Genomic DNA, 25404 nt, shown 5'->3' with positions numbered 1-25404 from the left:
AGTCCCAGTGCACAGGATGTTGCCGATAGGCTGACAGCCATTTAAAAAACCCAGGAAGTAGGAAAGCAGCTTTCACAGGAATGCTGTGATGGGGAGGAGAATGAGGATGCCGTAGAGGAGGATCTTTTCAAGCACCAATGTCAAGCACTCATGTCTCTCTCTTCCTTTTGGACTGAGATTCCTATGGCAGGGGTGATATCTATCTTGCCTTCCAGTCTTCTCTGATTCCTCCTTCCCTTCCTTCCTTTATTAATCTCTAGGGCCCAGCACAGTGTTTTGCACATAAGGGCTTTCAGCAAAATTTTTAAGTTAAAATTTTGAGGTAACATATGGAGTGGTAGACTAGATCACTTTTTGTGTTCACTTAAAGATTCTTTTTGATCATGCTCCTCTGCTGTACTTAGGACATATTTATATTTGGGGAGCTGTTAGTCACACTGTCCACTTTGGGCCCAAAGAAGTGAAATAGGGAGGTTCCTCAACCCTTAGTCTGGTGTCTCCCACACAATGTCTACGGGGCTTGGTGCAAACTAAGCAAGGAGCTCAGCGAGTTGATTAGCTGAGTCTGATGCGGTGGCTAATTAGAGACCAGCTTCCAGAATAAGAGAGGTGCCATCATTAGCTCCTAACCCATGCACAAGGTGTGCTGGTTCGCATGTAACTAACACGCTGGCTTAAGCAGAGTAACAGCCCCAACCCTGAGAGGAAAAAACTGTGGCAATGACACATGGCAGGGCCTGTGTTTAGAAAAGCCAAGGGAAAGGGCATAAAGTTCCAATACTGTGATATAATAAAAATACATATACATTTAGTCTCTGCCCCAGTTCCTGGCACAGAATTCCTAAAACCCTTGTTACTTCCTGAGTGACACGGGTGCCAGGTACATCTTTTACGCTAACATTTGATCTTTACCCCAGCTCCTGACACAGACCTGCTCCTAAATCTCTTGCAGTTTCCTGGGTTATAGGAGTGTCTTTATTTCTGATGAGGCAACTCTTGGTGGGCTGCTGGATGGGAGCTGATCATCAGAAAGATCATGCCACAGCTAGAAGCTTGGAACTTTCAGCCAGTGTGATGGAGTGGGATGGTGCATGCCTGTAATCCCAGCTACTCGGGAGACTAGCAGGGAGAATCACTTGAAGCCAGGAGCTTGATATCAGCCCACGCAATATAGTGAAAACGGTCTCGAGAAAAAAAAAAAAAAAGAAGAAGAGGAAGAAATCTGAAGCTTTTGGCCCCACCTCCACCCCCATCCTCCAGAGGGGAGAGAGGCTGGAGAGCAAGTTCTCTCCAGCATAATAATGCATAATAATCCATCATGCCTATGTGATGAAATCTCCATAAAAATCCCTAAAAGACAGAGTTTGGAGAGCTCCCAGGTGGCTGACCACATTTACAGGGAGGGTGGAACACTTGAAAGGACATGGACACCCACGTTCCGTCCCACATGTCCATCCTATGTACCTTTTCATCTGGCTTTTGATATGCTCTATTCTCTACAGTGTACCCATAAATGTAATGCTTCCCTGAGCTCTGTGAGCCATTCTAGCAAATGATCAAACCCAAGGCGGAGGTTTTGGAAACCTCAGATTTGCAGCTGGTTGGTCAGAAGCACAAGTGACAACCTAGACTTGTAACTGGCATGTTAAGTGAGGGAAGTTTTGTGAGGCTGAACCCTTAAACTGTGGGGTCTGCACTAACTCCAGGCAGATCATGTCAGAATTGAACTGGATTGTAGGATACACAGCTGGTGGCAGATAATTGGTTGGTGTGGAAAAAAAAACACACACATGTGGCCACAGAAGTGTTCTGCATTGAATGTGGGTATAGAGAAAAAAATAGTTTTTCCTCCACAAATACTCACTTCCATTTACCTTTTATATCCATAAACTTCTGGAAGTTGACCTAATGGAAGAAAGGAGTTCTTGACCTGACAAGAAGACAGGAATACCTTTAGGTGCTAATTTTTGTTCCTGAGCATATTTGGTTGGGGAATGAAGGGCAGGAATCTGTCACTTCACTACGCCTTACTTTGATCATGTGTAAATAATTCTTTTTTTTTTGAGACCGAGTCTCTGTTGCCCAGGCCAATGGCGCGATCTGGGCTCACTGCAAGCTCCGCCTCCCGGGTTCATGCCATTCTCCTGCCTCAGCCTCCCAAGTAGCTGGGACTACAGGTGCCTGCCACCACGCCTGGCTAATTTTTTGTAGTTTTAGTAGAACCGGGGTTTCACTGTGTTAGCCAGGATGGTCTCAATCTCCTGATCTCGTAATCTACCCGCCTTAGCCTCCCAAAGTGCTGGGATTACAGGCATGAGCCACCGCGCCCGGCCCAATATAATTCTTTTAAAATGTTTCTCAAGTTATTTTTATGTAATCTCATTTGCACCTGAGTTAAACAGAGAAAGTGCACTGATTTCTACTTATCAGAGAAGAAACTGGCTCAAAGAAATCTGTGGACCCACTGCAGGCATCAATGTCAGTCCCTGTTCCTTTGCCACTACCTACTGATGAGCCCAAAATACCTGGAGAATTTCCTCGTGTCTGACTCCGTGCAAGAGATACGGTTGTAAGATGAAAAATGAACATTCATTTATGTGGGGAGAAGATAGAGAAATCAGACTGTTACTGTGTCTATATAGAAAGAAGGAGACATAAGAGACTCCATTTTGTTCTGTATTTGAGATGCTGTTAATCTGTAACCCTACCCCCAACCCTGTCCTTGCAAGAGACATGTGCTGTGGTGACTCAAGGTTTAATGGATTTAGGGCTGTGCAGGGTGTGCTTTGTTAAACAAGTGCCTGAAGGCAGTATGCTTGTTAAAAGTCATCACCATTCTCTTAATCTCAAGTACCCAGGGACGGGTACACTGCCAAAGGTCACAGGGACCTCTGCCTAGGAAAGCGAGGTGTTGTCCAAGGTTTCTCCCCATGTGATAGTCTGAAATATGGCGTCGTGGGAAGAGAAAGACCTGATTGTCCCCCAGCCTGACACCCGTGAAGGGTCTGTGCTGAGGAATTAGTAAAAGAGGAAAGAAGGCCTCTTGGCAGTTGAGATAGAGAAAGGCATCTGTCTCCTGCCCGTCCCTGGGCAATGGAACGGCTTGGTGTAAAACCTGATTGTATGTTCTATTTACTGAGATAGGAGAAAACCGCCTTAGGGCTGAAGGTGGGACTTGCTAGCGGCAATGCTGCTCTTTGTGCACTAAAAAGATTTATGGAGATGTTTACATATGCATATCAAGGCACAGCACTTTTCCTTAAACTTATTCATGTCACAGAGATCTTTATTTATATGTCTTACTGCTGACCTTCTCCCTACTATGATCCTATTGTCCTGCCACTTCCCCTTTTCTAAGATGGTAAAGATAATGATCAATAAATACTGAGGGAACTCAGAGACCGGTGCCAGCGCAGGTCCTCTGTGTGCTGAGCGCGGTCCCCTGGGCCTACCTTTTCTTTCTCTATACTTTGTTTCTGTGTCTCATATCTTTTCTCAAGTCTCTCAATCCACCTAACGAGAAGCACCCACAGGTGTGGAGGGGCAGGCCCCCCCTTCAATTCACCTTTGAAATAGACAGTCCACTCTGCAACAGGTAACACATGTGGATGCTGACTCCTCTTATTTCTGCTCAGCAAATGCAAAACCTCTCCATTAAAAAAGCAGCCAAGAGGAAAGTAGCAAGAAGCGTCTCACTCAACAACTTGCCCCAGGAAGCAAGTGGAAGGAAAGGAGAAAAGGGAGCTGAAGATAAGACATAAATGAAGAGACTTCCGGGACTCGAAGGAAAGGGTGGCGGGGGTGAGGGATAAAAGACTACAAATTGGGTACAGTGTACATTGCTCAGGTAATAGGTGCACCAAAATCTCAGAAATCACCACTATGGAACTTATTCACGTAACCAAATACCACCTGGTCCCCCAAAACCTATGGAAATAAAAAATAAAAATAAAATGAATAAATTTAAACAACCTAAAAAAATTTAAAGACATAAATGAAGAGAAGGAGGAAGAGAAACCTGGAGTAATCATCACAGGATACAAACTCCTGTGATAAAAGAAGCAATTACCTCTCATGCATGGGTACCCAGAAACTGACTCTGATGTGACCTAGATGGAATCGCCTCTTCAGGAGCTTTTGTAGGAATCAAATCGAATGGAAGTTAAATAGCACTCACTCCATTCAACCTAGCAATGGCAGAGAAGAATCTAATGGAGGCTGGGCTGTTCTTGCCCAGATTTTCTTATCAAAATTTCTGGGTCTGGCTGTGAACCACCCTGTCTTTGACAGGATGATTGGGATGCTCCACCCAACCCTCCTACTCTGGCTGCAGAGCTTCCGTCTTCCACAGAGGGTTCATTCTCCTGGGTTTCTCACGCCATGACTGACACCGTCATCCATCTGCCCAATCACTCAACCAGAGCCTGGAGTCATGCTCTCCTCACCACCACCCAATCAGTCACGGACTCTTGTTGAGCGAGAATACCTCTTAAATCTCACGCAAATCTTCCTTATTTTCCTGACACTGCCCTAGTTCAAGCCTCCCTCGTTTCTCACCTGGACTACTGTAACACCTTCTAACTGATCTCTTCCTCCTGGCATTCTCCACCAAAACACAGAAAGGCTAAAAGGAAAAATCTAACTGTGTAAATCTGCTGATTAAAATATTTTGGTGCCTTACCGAAGAGTGGGAAAGCCTTCATGACCTGACCCCTGCCTTCCTTTTTAGCCTCATCTCTGCAAGCCGTCACCACAAAGCACGGGAAGGCCACAGTACATACTATGCAGATCCTTCAATGTCTCAGGCTTTTTTATTTAGAACATTCCTATCTCATTTCAAAACTAATCCTGAGCATCACTTCACTTAAGAGGCCTTTCATGCCTTCATCTTCACCTCAGGTAGCTCAGATGCCCCTCCTTTGCCATTGTAAAACACACTAGAACATATCACACTGTTATAAAACTATCTTTTTAGTCACTTCCTGTACTTGGACTGTGAGACCACTGAAGGCACAGACAATGTGGCCCTGGCACTTGGCATGCTGTCTAGCACATCGCAGACCCTCAGTGAATACCACAGGTTGAATTCAATATAGGACTTGAGGGAGTAAAAAGAACAGTGTCCTCCAGCATTTATGAAGCTGGAGGCCAGGACTCTTCCCTCTGGCTTTGCACTACATAAGTAAAGACATTTACTTATATTTTAACAAAGTTGTATTCTAGGCTCAGGAGAATACACGTGCAGGTTTGCTATATAGGTAAACTCGTGTCACGGTGGTTTGTTGTACAGTTTATTTTGTCACCCAGGTACTAAACCTAGTACCCAATAGTTATTTTTTTTTCTTCTGTTCTTCTACCTCTTTCCACCCTCCACCCTTAAGTAGACCCCAATGTCTGTTCCTCTCTTCGTGCCCACGTGTTCTCATCATTTAGCTCCCACTTGTAAGTAAGAACATGTGGTATTTGGTCATAAAATATATTTATAAGCATCATTTTCTGCTAAAATCCAGACAAAGAATCCAAAATTGAAGCTACTTACTCTATAGCTCTATGCCAATTATTCTAGCAGAACTCATATTCTAATGTCAATAACTCCTCAGGCAAGTATATAAGATGGAATTACCTTTTCGGTGAGCAGGTGAGGCAATTCCTCTTCGGCGACACACTCCTCTGGAATCTTTAGCATGACCAAGAATGTTTTATTTGATGATAATTCAAGTATTTCATTTTCATCTTCATCAACATAAGTTACTAAAGAGAGTAGGGGAGGTGGAAATGAAAAACACAAAAAACACCTGTATATAATAATCAACTTATTTATTCCATTGACTGCCATACTTGAACATAACTATGAGCATCAAGGGTAAAGGCTGAACACAGCAAGCAAGTATAAGCAGAAGTGCTTTCTCCACTCAGTAAAATTGAGTAAAATACAGGGATTTGCCTCCATCAAAACAAAAAGTTTGTTTGTTTTATGGCAAAGGGGTCTCAGATTCCAATGAATACAGACTGGGGAAAGGGCCAGAGGGAGTAGGAAGAATATTAACTTCCTTATTAGACTGAACCTGCAGCTTAGCTAGGTACACAGGTGTCAAGGCAGGTACTGGGAGACGGTAGTGGGTGGGGATGAACAATGAGTGATGGAGGACAGGAAGTGGGAACAAGCAACTGCATTGACTCACCTCCCAGTTCTGTGCTGGCAAAGACCACCATGAAGAAGTGACATCATCGACCCAAACAACAGAGGTGGGACTAGAAAATGAGCATGCAAGTCCATGTCTTGAGGTCTCCCCAGGAAGACAGAGGATGAGCATGAAGTCATCGCTCTAGACTATGTCTCACAGGACAGGTATGTTGACATGCTTTGCTTGCAGAAGGGAAGCTAAACTATACTCAGAGCCCCAGGGTGTGCAGGAATTATGTTCCTGGGACAATTAGTTATGTGTTGCTGCTTGTGTTTAATGACTGCTATCTAATTGATTTTTAAGTAGTTGGAACTAAAGGAAAATCACAAAGTGAGGATCCAGGCACCAGAAGCTGGCACTAGTGTGCTAATTATGCTCCCCTGGCTCCACGCCAGCCTCACCAGCTGGCCCCACACAGGAGACCACCTCTCTGGCCCTGAGAAAGGCATAGGTGGGAGGAAGCAGGTGCTTATATTGCCATAGACTTTAAGACCATAGTGGAATAAATTCAGTGTTTGTGATGGAAGGTCAGGCAATAAGGAGGAAGATTCCTGGTATTCCTGTTACTTATTCTGTGAGGACATCTGGAAATGTGAAGCATTTGGAGCAAGGAATGTGCAGAAAAGAGTTAATATAGCAGGCCTGGGATTGCTAGCATAAGAAAGGCCTCCTTGACATTGGTCCTGGCTGGCGTCAGAGAACCTGGATTTTCCCCTGATGAGAGGGGCTCACTGTGCCTCAACGGTTTGCACAACGTGGCTAACATCTCCTTTCCTTTTGAGAGTCTGGATTTTTGGTGCATGGTAAGCAAAGGCTACGTATATGACCAACCCCCAGTGAAAACCTCAGGCACTGAATCTCTAATAAGCTTCCCTAGTAGATGAGATCTCACATGTGTTGTCAGTCTATTGCTGGAGGAATTAAACAAGTCTGGTGCCACTCCACTGAGAGAGGACACTTGAAAGCTTGCTCCTGGTTTTCTCTGGATTTTGCTGTAATTAATCATTTGATGTAATGTATCCTTTTGCTGTAATACATCAGTCATCAGTAGGACTGCATGCTGAGTCCTGTGTATCCTCCTAGCAAATTGTTGAATCTAGGAATGATCTTGGGACCCCCAAACATACGAACATAGGGAATTATCCCTGCGTCCTTACTTGCTATAAGTCATGATATTATGTTGTATGATTTTTTAAAAAAAGTTATGCCTTCATAGCAAAAAACTTGCAAAGTACAGGAAATTGTAACAAAGCAAAGAAAAAAATACTAATAATCTTGCAATCGAGAGGGTTTTTTCCTACTATACTTGATATTATATAATTGAGGTCTTAACAAATGGTAATTTATATCCTGATTTTTGTTGTTTGCTGCTATTATTGCTTACTTATCCTGATTGTTTTGTTGTAAACATATCAAAAGCCATTTCCCATGAGCTTAAAATTCCTTGCAAAGATTATTTTAACGGCTTCATAATAGGCTCGCCTATTTTCTTAAATATGACTTTTATCATTTTCAGCTTTCTACTTCTATAAATAATATTTCAATGGGTATCTTTGAGTTCTATACCCACTATGTAGATTTCCATAACAGATGTCAATGCCTCTGAAAACAACAGGGGATGCCAAGAGGATAGATACAAGATTCAAATAACTGCTAAACTCAAGGACACTGAGAAGCGATACCAAGTGTGAAAACAGGCCTCCCATAATAGCTCTAATGACACATGTTTAATGTGTATCATCCAAATCATGAATCTGTAACAAGACCTATCTAAATAGTTGTGTGTGTCAAAACAATAACAATAGTAACAACGACAGGCTTACCCAGTCAGGAGAGTTTTTATGTCACTAATGAGATAATCTGGGCTGTACTTATTCGTGTAGAAAAAACATATTTTTAAAAAATCACAAAAAAGTGTGTTGTATGTTGAAGGAACATGCAAACAGTTCTTTGGCTAGAACATAAGAAATTAAGCTTGAGAGCGAGCCCTTAAATGCCAGATGCCTTCAAGGGGTAATGGAGTGTTGTTAAACATCTCCCACGAAGAAAGTAGAGGCCGGTGTTCAACGGAGGTTAATCGGTTGGTCATGGATGGGATAAAATGAAACCAGGAGAAATGAGGCAGAGAGGCCAACAGGCACAAGTCTGGAAAAGACTGATTTGACTGACAGCAGTGGGAACAAAAAGAAAAAATTAATGAGAAAACCCAGGATAGTGGAAACAAAGCTGATTTTAAAGGTAGCCAGACTTAGTCTGAACTCCTGCTGGCCATTTGTTAGCCAGGTGACCTTGAGCAAGTCATTTAAATTTCTGAAGCTGCTTCCCCAACAGAAATATCAACACCTACAATGTAAATGATAGTAAAGATGAAAACCAACATGCATAAAGTATCCTGCATGGTGCCCTGTAGTAAGTGGGAAAGTTACTATCAAGACACTACCAAGGAATAACTGGTAAGATTTGGCCATTATCTAGACATGGGAAAGAAGAAATCAAAAAGGTTTCCAAGATATCAAGCCCAGGAACAAGAATAATAATAGCTACTGTATTAAGTATGATGTGCAAACACTCTGCTATGCACTTTATGAATATATTTTCCTCACATAATCCTCACAACAACCCAATGAGTTAAATATTGTTTTCATTTTTAAATGAAGACACTGAGTCTTACAGAAAATGCGTAATTTGTTCAGGTCAATGAATTAGCATGTACTAGGGTCAAGGTATATTTATAGCCTCAGATTCCGAAATCTTCACATGTATAAATGGGAAAACAGGCCCAGAGGGTTGACAAGTTTGCCTAAAGTTACACAACTGGATAGTAGCAGAACTAAAATAAACTTGGTCTTATATAAAGGGTGAATGAACGGGGAAAAGATGAGCAAATTGTGATAAAGGATATGCTATGGTCTAAATGTTTGTGTCTCCCTGAAAAATGCATATGTTGAAATCTAATCACCAACGTGATCGTGTATTAGTCCATTCTCACACTGTTACAAAGAACTACCTGAGACTGGGTAATTTATGAAGAAAAGAGGTTTAATTGTCTTACAGTTCTTCAGGCTTAACAGGAAGCAAGGATGGGAGCCCTCAGGAAACTTACAATTATAGCAGAAGGCTCAGGGGAAACAAGCATGTCTTACCATGGGGGAGCAGGAGAGACAGAGAAAGAGCAAAGAAGGAAGAGCCACACACTTTTAAACCATCAGATCTCATGAGAATTCACACACTATCATGAGACTAGCAAAGGGGAAATCCACCCCCATGATCCAATCACCTTCCACCAGGCCCCTCTTCCCATTCAACATGAGATTTGGGCAGGGACACAAATCCAAACAATATCAGATGGTCTTAGACAGTGGGGTCTTTGGGAGGTGATTAGATCATGAGGGGAGAGCACTTATGAATGGTATTACTGCCCTTATAAAAGAGGCCCCAGAAAGCTGCCTTTCCCCTTATACCATAGAATATATAGCTAGAAGGCACAATCCACGAAATAAAAAGTGTGCCCTCACCAGACAGCAAATGTGCTGACACTTTAATCTTGGAGTTCCAGCCTCCAGAACTGTGAGCAATAAATTTCTGTTATGTATAAGCTACCTAGTTTATGATATTCTGTTATAGTAGCTCAGGCAGACTAAAATAGCATACAAACAAATGGTAGTTTCACATGTATAATAATTGAGATGATGACAGTTAATTTTAGATAAAGATCTCTAGCCAAGAGTACCTCTAAAACTCAGGAAAATTGTACAGACATAGATCTAGGAGTCACCTTCTTGGAGGCATGGCTGCTGTCCTGGGAGTGAATGAGCTCGCCAAGGAAAAGAATGAAGAATATGAAAAGTCAGAAAGCTGAAGAGAAGCCTCATGAACCCACAATGCAGAGGCCAAGAGTAAAAATAGCAAAATCAACCTAAAGTCCAGGAGTTCTATAGACTCAGAAGAGTATAATGAAGTTGACAGAGCTAAAAGCTGACAGTAAGGCAGGAGACAGAGAAATGTTGGCTTCCACGATCAGACAATTGCTAGTAATCTTGGGAAGAAAAATTGGGAACCAATAGATACAAGAGGTTTGGAAGTCTGCAACATTCAAATGCAGACCTTTGTTTCTGGAAGTGAAAAAACAGAGAGAAAAAAACACATATCTAAATGAAGTAGCAAGAATCCTGATGGAAGACTGCTTTGAAGGCGAGAGGATGCTTGTGCATTTGAAGAGTTAACCCATTTATACCTGAGGTTGCAACTTTTTGAATTTTTGCAATTGGACTTTGGTGATGACCTTGAGCAGTGGGATATAAATAACTTCCACATGATTAGCATTCCAATAAAGGAACACAAGGCATAAATTAAGAAGAACCTGAGGATGCTTAGAGAAAGGAGGAGATATCTGAATATCTCTGGGTTAGAGGAAGCTGAAAGATACTATATGGAGACCACAGTTAAGGGTGTCTATCTTGGTAAAGTAGAGAAACATCAGCAATTTGAAGAAAAGATAAACAGGTGAAAATTGAAAGAAATTTCAAGGTACTGGGTCTAGCACTGCTCTCACATTCCTGCCCCAAAGGACCTTGGCAGCTTATAGCTTGTTAATGCCATCTGCCTAGGATCTTCCAATGAGTCACCCTATACCAGGGAGCATTACCCTGTGAAAATTGTCAGTCTGCCAGAACCACGTGACATCATAAAATGTAGCTCTTATTCACAACTGAAAGGCAAACAAATCCACTCAACACAATGTCACTTAGGAAGTCGTTGCTTATATCTCAGTACCACAGCATTCCTACTCATAAAAGGTGTGTAAATTAAGAGATTAGGGTCCGGCAAGAATCTGGGGTATAATGTTGGGGGATATCACATGAGGGTCTCCAGGATGTTATCAATTTAAATCATGTTTCTAAGTGTCCACCAACTTGTCACAGTTATGTTTTTGAAATATTTAAAATATTTTGCCCCAACCAAAACTTCATTAGTAAAGTGTTATCCAGGGTCTCACCTCTCCATGACTAGTGTGAATTAGTGAAGAAAGGAGAACCCTTGAGAACACTCAACTGGTTCTCCAAATTATCCAGAAAGAAAATGACTTTGAGAAAAAGATGAAGGCTTTTGTTTCTGCACCTTTCAAATCAGGAAATTTATAATTCCTTATGGAGAAGGAAAGAATCCGTTAATACCTTTTCCCTAAAGAGTCTCAAATAACAGAATTCCCCGGGTTCCGCCCATAAAAATGGACATTAAAAAAATTTCCATGTTGATTGTGAGTCTGGAGGAAGGGTAGCCTCTTTTCCCTAGTCCATACAAAGCCCCTACTCAGTGCCCTAAGCTAAGCCATGATCCTGAATTTGTCATTCTTCAACAGCATACAAGGGCAGAGTAGTGGACAAGCCCATCCCATGTACAGGCAATAAAGGCTGCACAGTCTGTAGAGAATGAGCAGCAATAGTAAAACCTACTACAAGTTGGTCTGCTTTTATTATCACTACATGCTGACAACTCTTAATTTGAGTGACAAAATACAACTCCCCACTGGATACCCTGCCTAGGTACCCTATTGTCCCCTCCCCAACTTTCTGTTCTGAGATGCTTTCACTGTCCCATTTTATGTACACCCCCAGCTGCACAGTTTTGAAGGCTAAAGAAATTCCATCTTAGTTATTATTTCACTGTGTTAACTTCTGATTTCACTGTGTTGACTTCTAGCTCTGGAAATGCCTCTAAGATTTCTATTTCATCTACCATTCCATGTATAAGAGCACATACTTACCATAAATCTCACCCTCAGGTCAAAACAACCTTGACATTATCTACATGCCATAAATCCTGCCCTTATGCTATTGTAAAACACATCCCTTCTGAAGCAGGCATACCCTTTTTCCATGGTATTTAAGCCCTGGGCCTTTGGGGTAATGGTGCAGGAATGTACCATCTCCTCTCGCTGCTGCCCAAGGCATGGCTTCTGTTCCTAAAACCCTGTTACATGTTTCTGTCTGAGTAACTGGATTTGTCAGTTTTTCTTTAGCCTCTCAGCTTCCCCAGCCTTTCTGGGTAGTTTTGCAAAGTCCTGCCTACTGAAGAACAACAGTTAACCCTTCTGCCTCCAAGCTTCAGTCTGAAGACTATAGAGCCTTGAGGCAGGAGATTAAGGGGTCTAGAGAAGGGTAAGCAGGCAACGAATGACAAATGTAGTTCCTGAGGAACTTTAGTCACTCAGTAAATCCAGACAGCCACAGGCACAGCCCTTGAGTCTCCCAACAGTGTTTTTGTCCCCAGACAATGTTTCCCACGCAGTACTTGAAAGTTCCACAAATATCTGATTCATATTAGCAGGCTTGGCAATTAGGAAGTGGCTGATTATTGCAGATCATCCCCCAAAAAAATGCCTACAGAGCTGCTCTAGGTGAGGCTGGGACTGTCACAGAAGGGAGCCCCTGCCCCACCCATTTTTACCTACTGCATCTCCCCCACCCCCATGTCTAACATGACTCTCCCCACAGGCTCAAATAGCTAAGAGCTGAGATGCCAAGTAAAATAAAAATATTTCCTTCATTTAAAAAGTAGTTTGAAAAAAATCTCTCTTACAGCATTGACATGTTAGAACACAAATTTACAATTAAATTAAAAATAAAGTTTGCACTACAAGTGTTAAAAAAATTCTTCCCTGAATATTATCCCATAACCTTTTACATCTCCAGAAAAAACTGTGGAAGGCAGTGAAATACCTTCCTCTTGCAGACTGCTCTTTGTGAGGTGAAGAGGTTAGACGACTTTTTGAGAATGGAAGACAGATCCTGGGTCTTGTGCTTTAGATTCTTGAATATTAAACCATCTAGATCTCTGAATCATCCTTTATGATAGGCTCCAGATGCCAACAGGATCCAAATATCAACTCCCAGGATAGCACCAACTAGTTATGTCAGGACAAGATCGTGCTACTAAACCTCATTTTCAACACCCATATGTTGGAATTGATATGAATAGCAAGTATGGCAATGCTCACACCAAAATTATTGTCCTCAGCATGATGGAGGAGGTACAGCACACTTTATTAGCTTTTTCCTACCTTAACACCAGCTTATAGCCTCAAAGAGTCATCTACCACACCTGAACAATGCCCTAAGTAAAAAAGTAGACATGGTGTCTGGCCAGGAAACTCATGTGCTGGAGGTTGACTGATGTCATCAGAGTTTTCCTATTCCTTCAGGAACTACAAAACTCTAAGACAGGAAATAAAGGGGTTGGGAGAAGGGGAAACAAGAGGTAAATGGAAAACGTAGTTTCTGAAGAAAATTCCTGAGAACTTCCTCTGGAGAGACTGGGGAGTTACCCCTTCTCGCTCTCATTCTATGACTGGGTTTGCAACGGGGAGCTGGACTCAACCCATGCCCACGTGAAGGCTGGATCATGCTTGGGAGTATCTCAGCCTCAGACGCGCCCCTCTCTACCATCACCCCCACATATAAATAAAAACAATTTTCTTCTTTCCCATTTTGAAACTGAAATTATTGTCCACCGGAGGATGCTATATTTATACACTGTAAAAACTTTAACAAATACAATAATCATTAAAAAATTGGTAACTACCTAAAGGGCTCTAAATAATGTGGAAGACTATATCATGCAAATCATAAAAATAATAATGTTCACAAAGAATTTTTAATGACTTGGCAAAATGATCTAAACATAATATCAAAATCCTAAAGGTAGTCCACAAGACTATGAAGAAATCTAATCTCAAATTATTTTAGAAATGCAAGTAAACAAAAGACTAGAAGAAAATATTACCAAATATTAATATTATGAATGGGTTTTATGGGTAACTGAACATGTATCATGTTTCAATCAAAATAAGCAACAAAATGAAATAATACATGGAATAGATGTAGTCATATATAGTTAGTGTTCTATAAGTTTTTTGTTTTATACACACATACGACACTAATAAAATAAACAGTCATTTCTAAAATAAGTTAAAATTGGGCCAGGCATGGTAGCTCATGCCTCTAATCCCAGCAATTTGGGAGGCCAAGACGGGCAGATCACTTGAGGTCAGGAGTTCAAGACCAACCTGGACAACATGGCGAAAGCCCGTATTTACTAAAAATACAAAAACTGGTTGGGTGTGGTGGCGCATGCCTGTAATTCCAGCTATTTCAGAGACTGAGGCACGAGAGTTCCTTGAATTTGGGAGGCAGAGGTTGCAGCAAGCCAAGGTCATGTCACTGCACTCTAGCCTGGGTGAGAGTGAGACTTTCTCTCAAAAAATAAATAAATAAATACAGTAAGACAATAAGAGTTTTAGAAAACTCTTTCAAATGCATTATTTATTATTTTATCATCATAGTAATATATCAGACACACCAGATGAAGTATAATTGTTTTTAGCAAACAAATGAAAATGAAAAGAATTCACATTAACAGATATCAGGATATAATAAACTATAAATCAGTGATTAGTAAGTTAAAATATTAAGAAACCTCTTCAAGATCCAATGAGCAGAGTTTAAAGTAAAACACTGATTTCTCTACTCCTTCTGGAGCTTATAAAACAACAAAATACAGCAACAACATAGAAAAAAAAAAAACCACAAGAATCAGGGATATCTCCCACCCATACAATATATTCCAAGCCAGTCTTAAATTCACATTATAAATAATGAAGTGGCTATGAGTACATCTTCCATTTCAGCGTAAGTCACGAGCCTTAAGTAAGTTCTTAAAATGTGTCAACTTATTCACATCTAAATCCTCTTACCTCCAGAAAGACACATGCCTATGATGATCACTACAATAAGACCTAGGAAAACGGAGGTGATGATCATCCACAGTTTGCACCTTCCAACCACATTCTTATTACAGGAGCTCCAGTGGTTTTCCTTGTTAGCCTAGAAAGGCAGAGGGAGATTGCGAGGCAGTCATTTTGTTGCAACAGGCATTTCTGAATACCTAGGATGAGCCAGTGACACAGAAATGAAGGCAGGAAGACCCTGATCTCAGGGCAACACTCTACTGAATCAAGTTTACAAAAAGATGGATCAGAGGCAGAACAGAACCTTGCCAAGAAGTTAGCAGGAAAATCCTCTGGGGGCTCTGAGGTGGGGAGGATAGGCGGGATTTTGAAAGATGGATTTCTGAAGGCTTTCCAAACCCAGGAAAGAGCATCCACAGCGTGGATTCGTAATGCAACCGGCCAGCAGACTAGTCTGCCGATTGGAATGTGGGTTTCAGAGGCAAATAATGAAAGTTAAGACGAGAGAGAGTGAAAGGCTGGGAGCACACTCAGAGGGTGTTGATGGCTGTCCCAGAATAGATTGGACTTAATTGGGTGTGCACTGGTAACTTGAAGGTTTTGAAACACCAGAGCCGAGTTGAAAATTAAGGGAAAATGATGTGTAGTTTAGAGTGGAAACACCAAGAAAAAGCCGTGGCCTAGGTTCTATGTAAAAAAGGGTTGGGAAGGGCAATGAAAGGACAGATGGAAGAGACAACAGGAAATAAGCTGCAAAGCTGGAGTGAGAAGGCTGGAGTGGGGCAGAGGAGGGGCCAATGAAAACCAGTACAACTACTATGGTTTATTGAGCACCAGCGTCATTTCACTTAACCCTAACAGCCCTTCAGGGTGTGCACTAGCCCATTTCAAAGAGTGTGCACTATCCCATTTCAAAGACGCAACTCAGAGAGATGAGCCAGAACCAATCCCTGCTGTGTGTCTGCACAAAGCTCTCCAACTTTCCCTTTTGTCCACATCACTGTGCAGAGGTCTGATTTACGAGGGTGTCAAGCAGGGGCCCCCACCTTACCCTATGTGGTCCCATGACTCTTCTCCTACTTCCCACTCCACCATTAGGTAATTCTTACATGGAGACCATGGGAAACAACAGAATACAATGGGAAAAAAATGTTTCTGTATCTAACACACTTGGATTCCAAACCAAGCTATACCACTTAAAGGCAAGGTGGTTTTAAGCAAGCTACTGAAACTCATAGGCCCCAAGTCCTCAACTTTAAAATATATAAATGCTAAATGTAGCTCACAGGACTGTTGCAAAAACTAGAGATAATGGACACAAAGCATCTGCTAAACAATTATTGGGAGCTCAGCTGAAGCGGGCAACCGTGCCTCCGTCGTTCCTCAGCATTGGCCATCCCACAAAGCAGCGGCCGGCACTGAAGGAGACTTGCTCCTGACTGACACCTGGCCACCTGGCCTGCTTTCTCTCCCATTCTTTATTTTATTTTATTTTATTTTGAGACGGGGTCTCGCTCTGTGGCCCAGGCTGGAGTGCAGTGGCGTGATCTCGGCTCACTGAAAGCTCCATCTCCTGGGTTCACGCCATTCTCCTGTCTCAGCCTCGTGAGTAGCTGGGACTACAGGCACCCACCACCATGCCCAGCTCATTTTTTGTATATTTAGTAGAGACAGGGTTTCACCGTGTTAGCCAGGATGGTCTCGATCTCCTGACCTCGTGATCCGCCTGCCTCGGCCTCCCAAAGTGCTGACACATACCTAGGCCCCACCTGCGCCTAGTGGACCAGACTGTAAGGGAGGTGGGAGCAGGCCATGGCAGGCCTCTGGTCTGAGCCCTCCCACCCTTAAGGAGCTAGGTCAAATCTCCCCTTTAGTGGAAGCCTCCCTCCCCACCTGGCCTCAGTGACAGCTTCCAATACCTGAGCTGTCCACATAGCCCATCTGCTGCTGCCGCTGACTGCCCTGTCTGGTTTCAGGTTCAAAAACAAACAGAGACTGGTCTTATCTTGCTAGGTAAACTGAAACCACACAGAGGAGGGGTGCTCTTACACTCCCCTGTTCTTATATTCCATACCTGTGCCTTCTACAAGTAATATACATTTAACAATTGTGTGCTGTTTAGTTGTAGGGGCCTCCAGAAATTTTAAGAACGGACCCTGAGAAAATCTAAATGAGGGGACAAATGTTGGATTTCCCAAGTGCACTTTACACTGACTCTGAGGCCCAGCCTGTGGGTGCGAGGGGAGCACTTAAAGGCCCTGGGGATATCGTGCCAGAGGAAATCCCTCTTGAGTTAAGTGCATTTCTGGAATCCCAGGGATAGGGTCACCTCTCATCCCCACTCAAAACCTGCATAACTGCTTCAAAGCCAGGGAAAGCCACGTGGGAAAAAGACATCCCAGTACAAGGAATCTTTAATTTCTCAGGGGACAGAAACATCTCCCCATTTACAGAGCTCCTGAGGCTGAAGGCCTGGTGCTATTTTCAGCCCTCACACAAAAGGCAGCTGGAACCCATAAAGATTAGCACAAAATGAAATCTCTAGTTTCAAAGAGATGTCAATGCATCTCCCTGGCCTCTCACGCCTTTACTTATGCTGTCCCTTAGAGATCATAAATTAGGACTCTGGTGGGTTGGAAAAAAAACACTAATTACTCTATGACTTCCTGGAGGAAATCAGCTCAAAATTATACAGCCGTCATCTATAGGCAATGCTTCTTCCTGCAGCCTAGTGCCCTCACTGACCTGTCCTCAGCTCGAAGAGCAGGACCGCTGAGTGCTATCCCTTACATGATTAATATTCACAGACTTTATGTCATTATAAAATGGTCTGTCATGACAAAAAATAAAAATAAAAAAATAGGCATGACGGTTTACACCTGTGGTCCCAGATACTGAGGAGTCTGAGGTTGGAGGATCGCTTGAGCCCAAGAGGTCAAGGCTGCAGTGAGCTATGAGCGTGCCACTGCACTGTAGCCTGGGCGGCAGGAGTGAGACTCTGTCTCAAATGGAAAAAAAAAAAAAAAAAAAAAAAAAAGCACACGGAACTGTCAGACACTCCCAGCCAAACAATAGCTCGTACAGTGCTTCTCAGCAGTCTGCACATTAGAATCAGCTGAGGAATTAGTATCTTTTAGAGGTACCCCCAGAAGATTCCAATGTGCCCTGAGGGTGAACAGCCTCTGATACAATAGGTTTGTGCTACTTGTGCCATCTGAGTCTTGCCTCTAAACTGGATCATGAAGACACACTGCGTTCTTCACTGGCTTCATCTCTCTTGCCCAAATTCTAGGTCATGAGGAGAGGCCACAGGTAGATTCTTCTCTAAGGTGCCTTTCGGAGATACTTGCAGTTGCATCTTACATTCTATTATTGTTTTACATGGCTTAATAATTTACATTTGCAAACTGCATCTTATATTCTGTGATCGTATTCTATGGCTCAAGAATTTTCGGGGCTTTCCGATATATTCACATCCGTCTTTAGATAAAGGTCTAAATACATGACACAGGATCCTGCAACAGTGGCAGGATACCTATCTCTTAGATCCAAAAAGCTTTTCTTCTTTTTGACTCAATCAGAAGCAGATATTATATAGATCAGGGAAAATTTTCTTACAGGTAGGAAACTCTTTATAATATTCATTGTGGGATTTAATCCACTTGTTTGATCCAAGCACAAAAGAGCCAGTTGATTCTTGTCCTAAACTGAACAACACATGGCAATGGAGCTAATTTTTAGCTAGCCCATTGAAATAAATCTTTTTTTTTTTTTTTTTGAGATGGTGTTTCACTCTTGTTGCCCAGGCTGGAGTACGGTGGCGTGATCTTGGCTCACCACAACCTCTGCCTTCTAGGTTCAAGCAAGTCTCCTGCCTCAGCCTTCCTGAGTAGCTAGGATTACAGGCATGCGCCACCACGCCTGGCTAATTTTGTATATTTTTTAGTAGAGACAGGGTTTCTCCATGTTGGTCAGGCTGGTCTCGAACTCCCAACTTCAGATGATCCGCCCACCTTGGCCTCCCAAAGTGCTGGGATTACAGGCATGAGCCAATGTGTCCGGCCTGAAATAAATCTTACTTGCCTCAAAACTATCAATTTACTGGTTTGTTATTCTTCAAATGATGTTGCCATCTCTTAAAATGCCTCTGGGATTTCTATTTGAAAACTGAGCCAGAGCCCCTGTAATGAACCATAAAAGAAAACCAGCCTCACTCTATTACCCATAATTTCTTTTTCACTTTTGATCCAACCATACTGCCATGTTTACAGTGACAGCAGGCAAAGTAGAGTTCAGCGGCTTCTATTCCTTTGTCTCAAGTGCCAAGCACACATCAAGAAAGGGAAAGAAGTTCTTTCTACTGCTTTTGTTCACTCTCCCATCACAGCTCTTCCAAGGAAGAAGAGAGATGTCTTCTTCCCAAGCATTCCAGAACTGTTCCCGATTCCTCACCCATCCACCTGCAACTCCATCATTCCAGATGTGACACTCAACTCCTAGCTCACTTAAATTACCTAATTATAAATTACCTAACTTACAGAAATTAGTAATAATTAATAATGTGGGCAACTGTAAATAAATGAGTATAAATTATATATGACATATATTTAAATTAAATGCTGATAGATGATAGATAGATAGATAGATAGATAGATAGATAGATAGATAGATAGAATAAATCAACAGAAACAGCATAGTTTTGAGATCTAAAAAACATACATTCAAGCTTCAGAGGCACCACTGAGGGAACGTGAGCATTTTGGTAACTCCTCTGAGCCTCCCTCAATTTCTTCACTCAGCATCTTTAATCTGACAAACCAGAATACTGATGCCTTCCTCTTAAGTTAGTTGTGATAATTAAATGCATTTATGCATCAAAAGTATTTGTCACAAGACAGTCACTAAACAGGGTGAATGAAAATACATGAACTTCAGCTACATTTCAAAATTAGAAATCTTAATATACAGTTCAAAGAGACCAACACACAAAATTCTTAAGTGTCTGAATCTTGTCTGAATCTTTTTAATAAGCCTATATTTATTGACTTTTCTAACTGAAATACACTTCACCTTATTTTATAGAAAAAAAAAAGAATGATTATCACATTAGGTGATGCTTTTTTTTTCTTTGTTAAAGATTTCCCTTTAACAAAGTCCAAGCATTCCTTGAACACACTGCAAGTGCTCCTGTAGCCCTTCACCTTCACTCCATCCTGTTACTGAGGACAGCTCTCCTATTGGGTGACCTACAAAGTTAACTTACAAAGAAGTCTAGGGTATCTGTACATACCTTACTAACAAGGACGTCATGGGAACACGAAACAACCATTGCTACAGGGTAGGTGCTAAACAATTACAGAATACTGATAACCTTGCATGGATTTGGCGTGTTCTACCCATCACCTGTTTTCAACAAGGCATTCCCGGGCCTCACAGAAGTCCGAGTAGGCACACATTACCACTACGGGACAGCCTTGCCCCTGGGACACATTGTTTAGTGGTGAAACTGTCACCAGATCTCTGGATTCAGTCCCAAGCTAGGGAGTGTTTAGGGTGTCCGGGTCTGTCTAATCTGAGGCAAGTATTTCCAACTCCCATTCCCAGACACCGTCCTGGAGGACCCATACAGCAAGTTTACAGTTGTGGCCACTTGCACTGGTGACCAGACTATCTTTTTTCAACCTTCATTCTTCTGTGGCATTCACATTTTATTCAGAAATAAGTTTCCAAATTACTCTCCAGAGTACCTATAAAAGCAGACTTTGCAATAATTCCAGGAATCAATGTAGAGCAAAAGCAATGCTTTCAACTTTTGAATTTCCTGCTTATCCCTAAAATCAACAGCTGGGCAGCCAAAAAGTTGGGGGGTGGAGGAGTGGGGCCTAGAAAGATGAGGTCGGGGCTCAATATGGGGAGTTCTGTGTACCCAGAAAACCTCAAGCCAATCTTAAGAGTTAATCAGAAGGTGGATGGCTGGGAAGTCAAAGCTCTGATGTTTTACAAGTCTTTGATGAGAGCGAATAATGTTTCCATCATTGCTAGGGTTGAAGCAGAAAAGAGCTTGGCCTAAAAATCGCCAGGGATTGAGAGGAGGTAAAAGCAAGGTGGGCGAAGTCTCATCCTTCGAGACAAGAACTTTGAACTTATTTTCTTTCAATTGAGCAGGGCAAGTTCACCTCCACCTGCCCCCCCCGCGACCCGCCCGCACCATCCCCACGCCAGCCCTAGCCCTTCTCCTTCGGACCGCTTTCTCTCCTCTGTGCTCTCCCCTATCTCTCTTCCTGCAGAATCGAATGGCCAGGCTGGGAGAAGGCAGAAAGTGCTTGGCGGATGGTAGGCATGGAAGAGGGCTGGGAGCTGCGGCGAGGTGGGTGGAGGCAAGGGAGAGACGCGGCAAGGCAGTGAAGGTAAGGGGAAGGCTTAAGAGATTCTTAGAGAAGGAGGATACTCCATCTGTCATTCTCATTCTCCCTACTGGAAAAAAGAAAAACTGAATTAAAAGTTACATAACTTTAAAAAACTACCTCTATCTCCGGAGTATCTGAAGACAGGAGCGGCCACACCTCACCCCTAGGATTCCTAAAGCGCCTCGAGGGTCGGAGGGGTTGGACGACCCCAGGGGCTGGGGAGGGGACTGCTCCGGCCGAAAGGTGTCGCGGTTACTCGGCTCCATTCAGAGCACTCGAGCGCGCCCCACCCTCGCTCGGCGCCGGCGACGCCCCGCCTGGCTGGAAACCCGAAACTCGCGGGTGCCAGGCCCGGGTCCTACTACTGTCCCGCCGCTGGCAGGTTAGGGCCAGCGCCAAGGGGACCTTACCTTGGCCGGGGGGGCCTCCTCGTCCAAAGAAGGGAAGACCTTGACGGCACCATTGAGAGGCGTGTGCTCGTTTGGCTGCCGCACCAGCACCGAGAGCTCCAGCTCGTCTACGGGTGGTGAGGGTTGGGCCAGGTCCATGGGCGGGCGGAGAAGGTCTGAGCCGCTCCGCGGGAGGCCACAGCGCAAGCAGGGTCGAGCGACCTCGCCGCCTCACACTCCACCCACTGGGCGGGGCGCCGCGGACTTCGGGCGGCGGGAGCGACCGGAGCCGACAGGAGGGGCGAGCGGTGAGTGGCGGCCACTCCCCGGAGCGGGGTAGAGCACCTAAAGCCGTGCTCGCAGTGGGCTCCAGAGCCGAGGGCTGTTTTTCTGGTTTGTTCAGGGCGCTGCCTGCTGTGCCTTTCCCCGCGCCTGCAGATGCGGACCATCTGCGTTTAGGGGCTGCCTGGGTGTCGGGCTGTGGTAAAGGAAAGGATGGGCCGGGCCGCACCGTCCAACGGAGGAAAGTTTGCGATCTAAGCCCACGAACTGTTGGTTTTTGGGGTTTGCCACAGTCCTCGCGGTCTAGCAAAAGTGCATTCATTCAATCAAGAAATAACCATGCCTCGTGCCAGCATGGTGCTAGGTTCTGAGTATATGAAGGTGAATAATATACACCAACACACTTCCTCGTCAAGTCCAGAGTCAGGCACAGAGACAGTATTGTGTGGTGCTGGGGACAGTGGACTCTAAAACCAGTGTACCTGGGTTATTCTCCAACCAGGGCGTTCCTCACTGTGAGACCTCGGGCTTCATCTCTCTGTGCCAATGTCCTCGCCTGGAAAGGTGGTGTAATATTTGTACCCTCCTAATATAGTTTTTACCAGGATTACAAGGGTTGCTGTAAGCAAGGCCCTCAGAACAGTGATTGACACAGCAAGCACTCATAAATGTTGACCATTATTATTATCTTTGAGGGGAGGGGCCTTACACACACACACACAAAATTCCTGCGCACACACAATCTCCTTGACACCCTATCTATAGTTCAGAACTTCCGGTTTAGTTAGCATGGAATTATGTTTGTTAAGCACAGCGTGGATTGGGCCAAGGGCCTCACCTCTCAAGCTTCTGTTCCGAATAGTCTTGCTCCTTATTTTCACCCTCCACGCAACACACACACACACACACACACACATTAAGACCAGATCATTAACAAGAAGCATATAAATCAGCTCCACTCCAAATATGTTGACTTGAGTCCAAAAGTCTGGCATATTCAGTGCCTGATGTTGAGACACAGCCTAGATATCCTGTCACCAGTTGTCTGGTGCCTGCTACCAGATCCCCTGAACTTTGGATCAATCCGCCTGCTAAGGGGAGTCTGCAGTGACTCATCTGCTGACCTGCACTGACTTCTGCTCCAACAGGCAGATCCTGCAAGAATCAGGCTGCATTCTCAGCTGGGATTTTTGAACAGGAATTTTAACCAAGGAGCAAGGGTTAAGGGAATCAACAAGGAATGGTGAGGTACCCAGGGACTAGCAATAGCACGAAGCTGTTAACACTGTTAACACCCCTAGGCCTAAAAGGGACTGGAGACTGATTAAGACCTAGAGCCATTGAAGGGTGTCGGAAGTTGCAGGGAGATCTTGATAGGATCTGTAGTCACAAAAACATGCAGACCTGACTGGAAGCACTGAGACCTCTCAAACTTCTGAATCTCCCCACCCCCATCCTTACCCAGGGTCCAGAAAACTTTTCTCATAGTTCCCTCATTTGATTGCAGGAGTTCAGCCTAAATGTGAGATTTTTTTTTCTCACATCAGATGGATAGTAGATATCTCCAAGCCTGGTTTCTCCAGGCACAGATACCTAAAGCCTCCTTCACTCTGCCAGAGAATCAAAAAGCAACTGTTCCTGTCTCATGCACACCCTAAACCACGTCTTCTAATGCCTTTTGAGTACTGTTAAGCAAGGTTTATGTATTCTGTAATTAGATTTGAATGCATTTCTGTAATTCCATATGCCTAACCCTTGTCCTATGTTACAGTGGAAGGAATATAAATTCTGAAGGCAGACAGAAGTGGGATCAAATTTAGACTCTCACTATCTGTGTGTTCTTGGGCAAGTTGTTTAATGTCTGTTTGTTTTCTTATAAAATAATTCCTACCTAGCAGAGGCAGGAAGATTAAGGTAAAGCATTTGTTCCTGTGCCTGAAAAATGAAAGGATCTCAGTAAATGCTCCATTACATTACCTGTGTCTTTGTAGCTAATACCCACCCTCCCCCGACCCTTAGCACCTAGCACTAACCCTTGATTCAAAGTTTTCTTTTGATATTGATTTTTCTTCCTGTCCTGTCCTATATTCCTGATCACTCACACTTGCTGACACTTCCCATAGTACCTGAACTACTTAAATTCTTATTTGCAACCTGTTCCTGTTCTGGTTAACTGCAAATTTCTTAATCTCCAGACAGCTGACCTAGAATGCAGATGAGAGTTCCAACCCTACCTGAAGACTTTCTTCATCCTGCCAGTTTCACTCCACACTAAGGATTCAGAGTAAGTTAGGAAGAGGTGTTTCTCCCTAGAGGTACAACCAAGTTTAGATTAAATGATTCTGATGAAAGTCAAGCATTTGTGAATGAGGAACCAAACTCTACCTAGATTTGTTTTTGTAATTCCTTCAGAATTTATTTACATAAGGGTAGCTTTTTAAATGCACTATTATTTCAAAAATAGATTTCTTCAATATAATTTAAAATTATTATTGACTCAATTGCTTTAGGTTGTTTGAAGAGTCCAATTTAAATAACATTAAAAAATTAAAACATATTTGCTGACCAATATAAGATTTTTGATGTTGCTTTTCTGTAATAGTACTTGCTCTTCTTTTTAAATCCTTTTTAGAAGCAAATAATTTCCTAAATGATTATCATATAAACCAAAAAAACCAAGTGACATCATCAGAGTGATATCACCAACACACCAAAGCATCTCATTCCCTTCAAATAGGTCAGTGACTCTGGAATACGCAACAGTTTGTTCCTGTGTGTTGTCAGATGGCAAGTAGTACTGCTCCGAACATCAGCAACCAGGTCAGTCACTCAAGCTAATCAAGTAGAACACAATTGAGAAATGGTTGCTTGTGGTGCTTCACTGTGCTGTTTTCAAGGCACTGTGAAAGAGGGCATGAGTCCCTACAAATTCTCCCGAATAACATGGCACGTGAAATGCTGCTGTCTTGGTTTATGAAGGCCATTTTGCTCTGCTAACAAAACCATTCTTGGGGCTTGCCTTACTTCACACCTTTGCAAGAATGAAGTGGATATTCACACTTCATTCGGGTTCTAAAGGCATCTTAACATGCAATATCCGAGTAAATTAGGTTTTATTTTCAACCTTTTCCGTGCCTCAGCACTGCTAAGGAACATAGTGTACTCACTTTCATACCAGTGAGGGCCTATAGTGGTAGTGCATACATGTGCTTTCAAAAACTCCATCTGATGGATCTCATAGATCATGCCAGCCCTCCATCCCGTAACTGAGATCACAGACTTAGGCAAAGGTTTTCATGTATTTTGTGAAGAGCAATTCTATGCCCTAGAAATGACCATAAAGTAAAAAGTACAACTCACCTTGTATACAGGTCACAGCCATCCAGGCAAAATAA

General features: G+C 43.1%; 1 protein-coding gene across 1 annotated transcript in view; it reads right to left on the bottom strand.

Moving 5' to 3' along the window:
* The window catches only part of C2H3orf52 (chromosome 2 C3orf52 homolog), a 32745-nt gene extending 10777 nt beyond the window's left edge, over positions 1-21968 (bottom strand). Inside the window, exons 1-3 of the mRNA XM_003893915.5 lie at positions 21749-21968; positions 14938-15067; positions 5624-5751 (exon numbers count right to left, since the gene is read on the bottom strand). Coding sequence (XP_003893964.1) covers positions 5624-5751; positions 14938-15067; positions 21749-21886 — 396 coding nt within the window. The 5' untranslated portion in view covers positions 21887-21968. The remainder of the gene's footprint in view (positions 1-5623; positions 5752-14937; positions 15068-21748) is intronic.
* Between the last annotated feature and the right edge of the window lie 3436 nt (positions 21969-25404).

This window comes from Papio anubis, chromosome 2 (assembly GCF_008728515.1).
Source record: "Papio anubis isolate 15944 chromosome 2, Panubis1.0, whole genome shotgun sequence".
Classification (NCBI taxonomy): Eukaryota; Metazoa; Chordata; class Mammalia; order Primates; family Cercopithecidae; genus Papio; species Papio anubis.
This window is presented reverse-complemented; position numbering and strand designations above follow the sequence as displayed.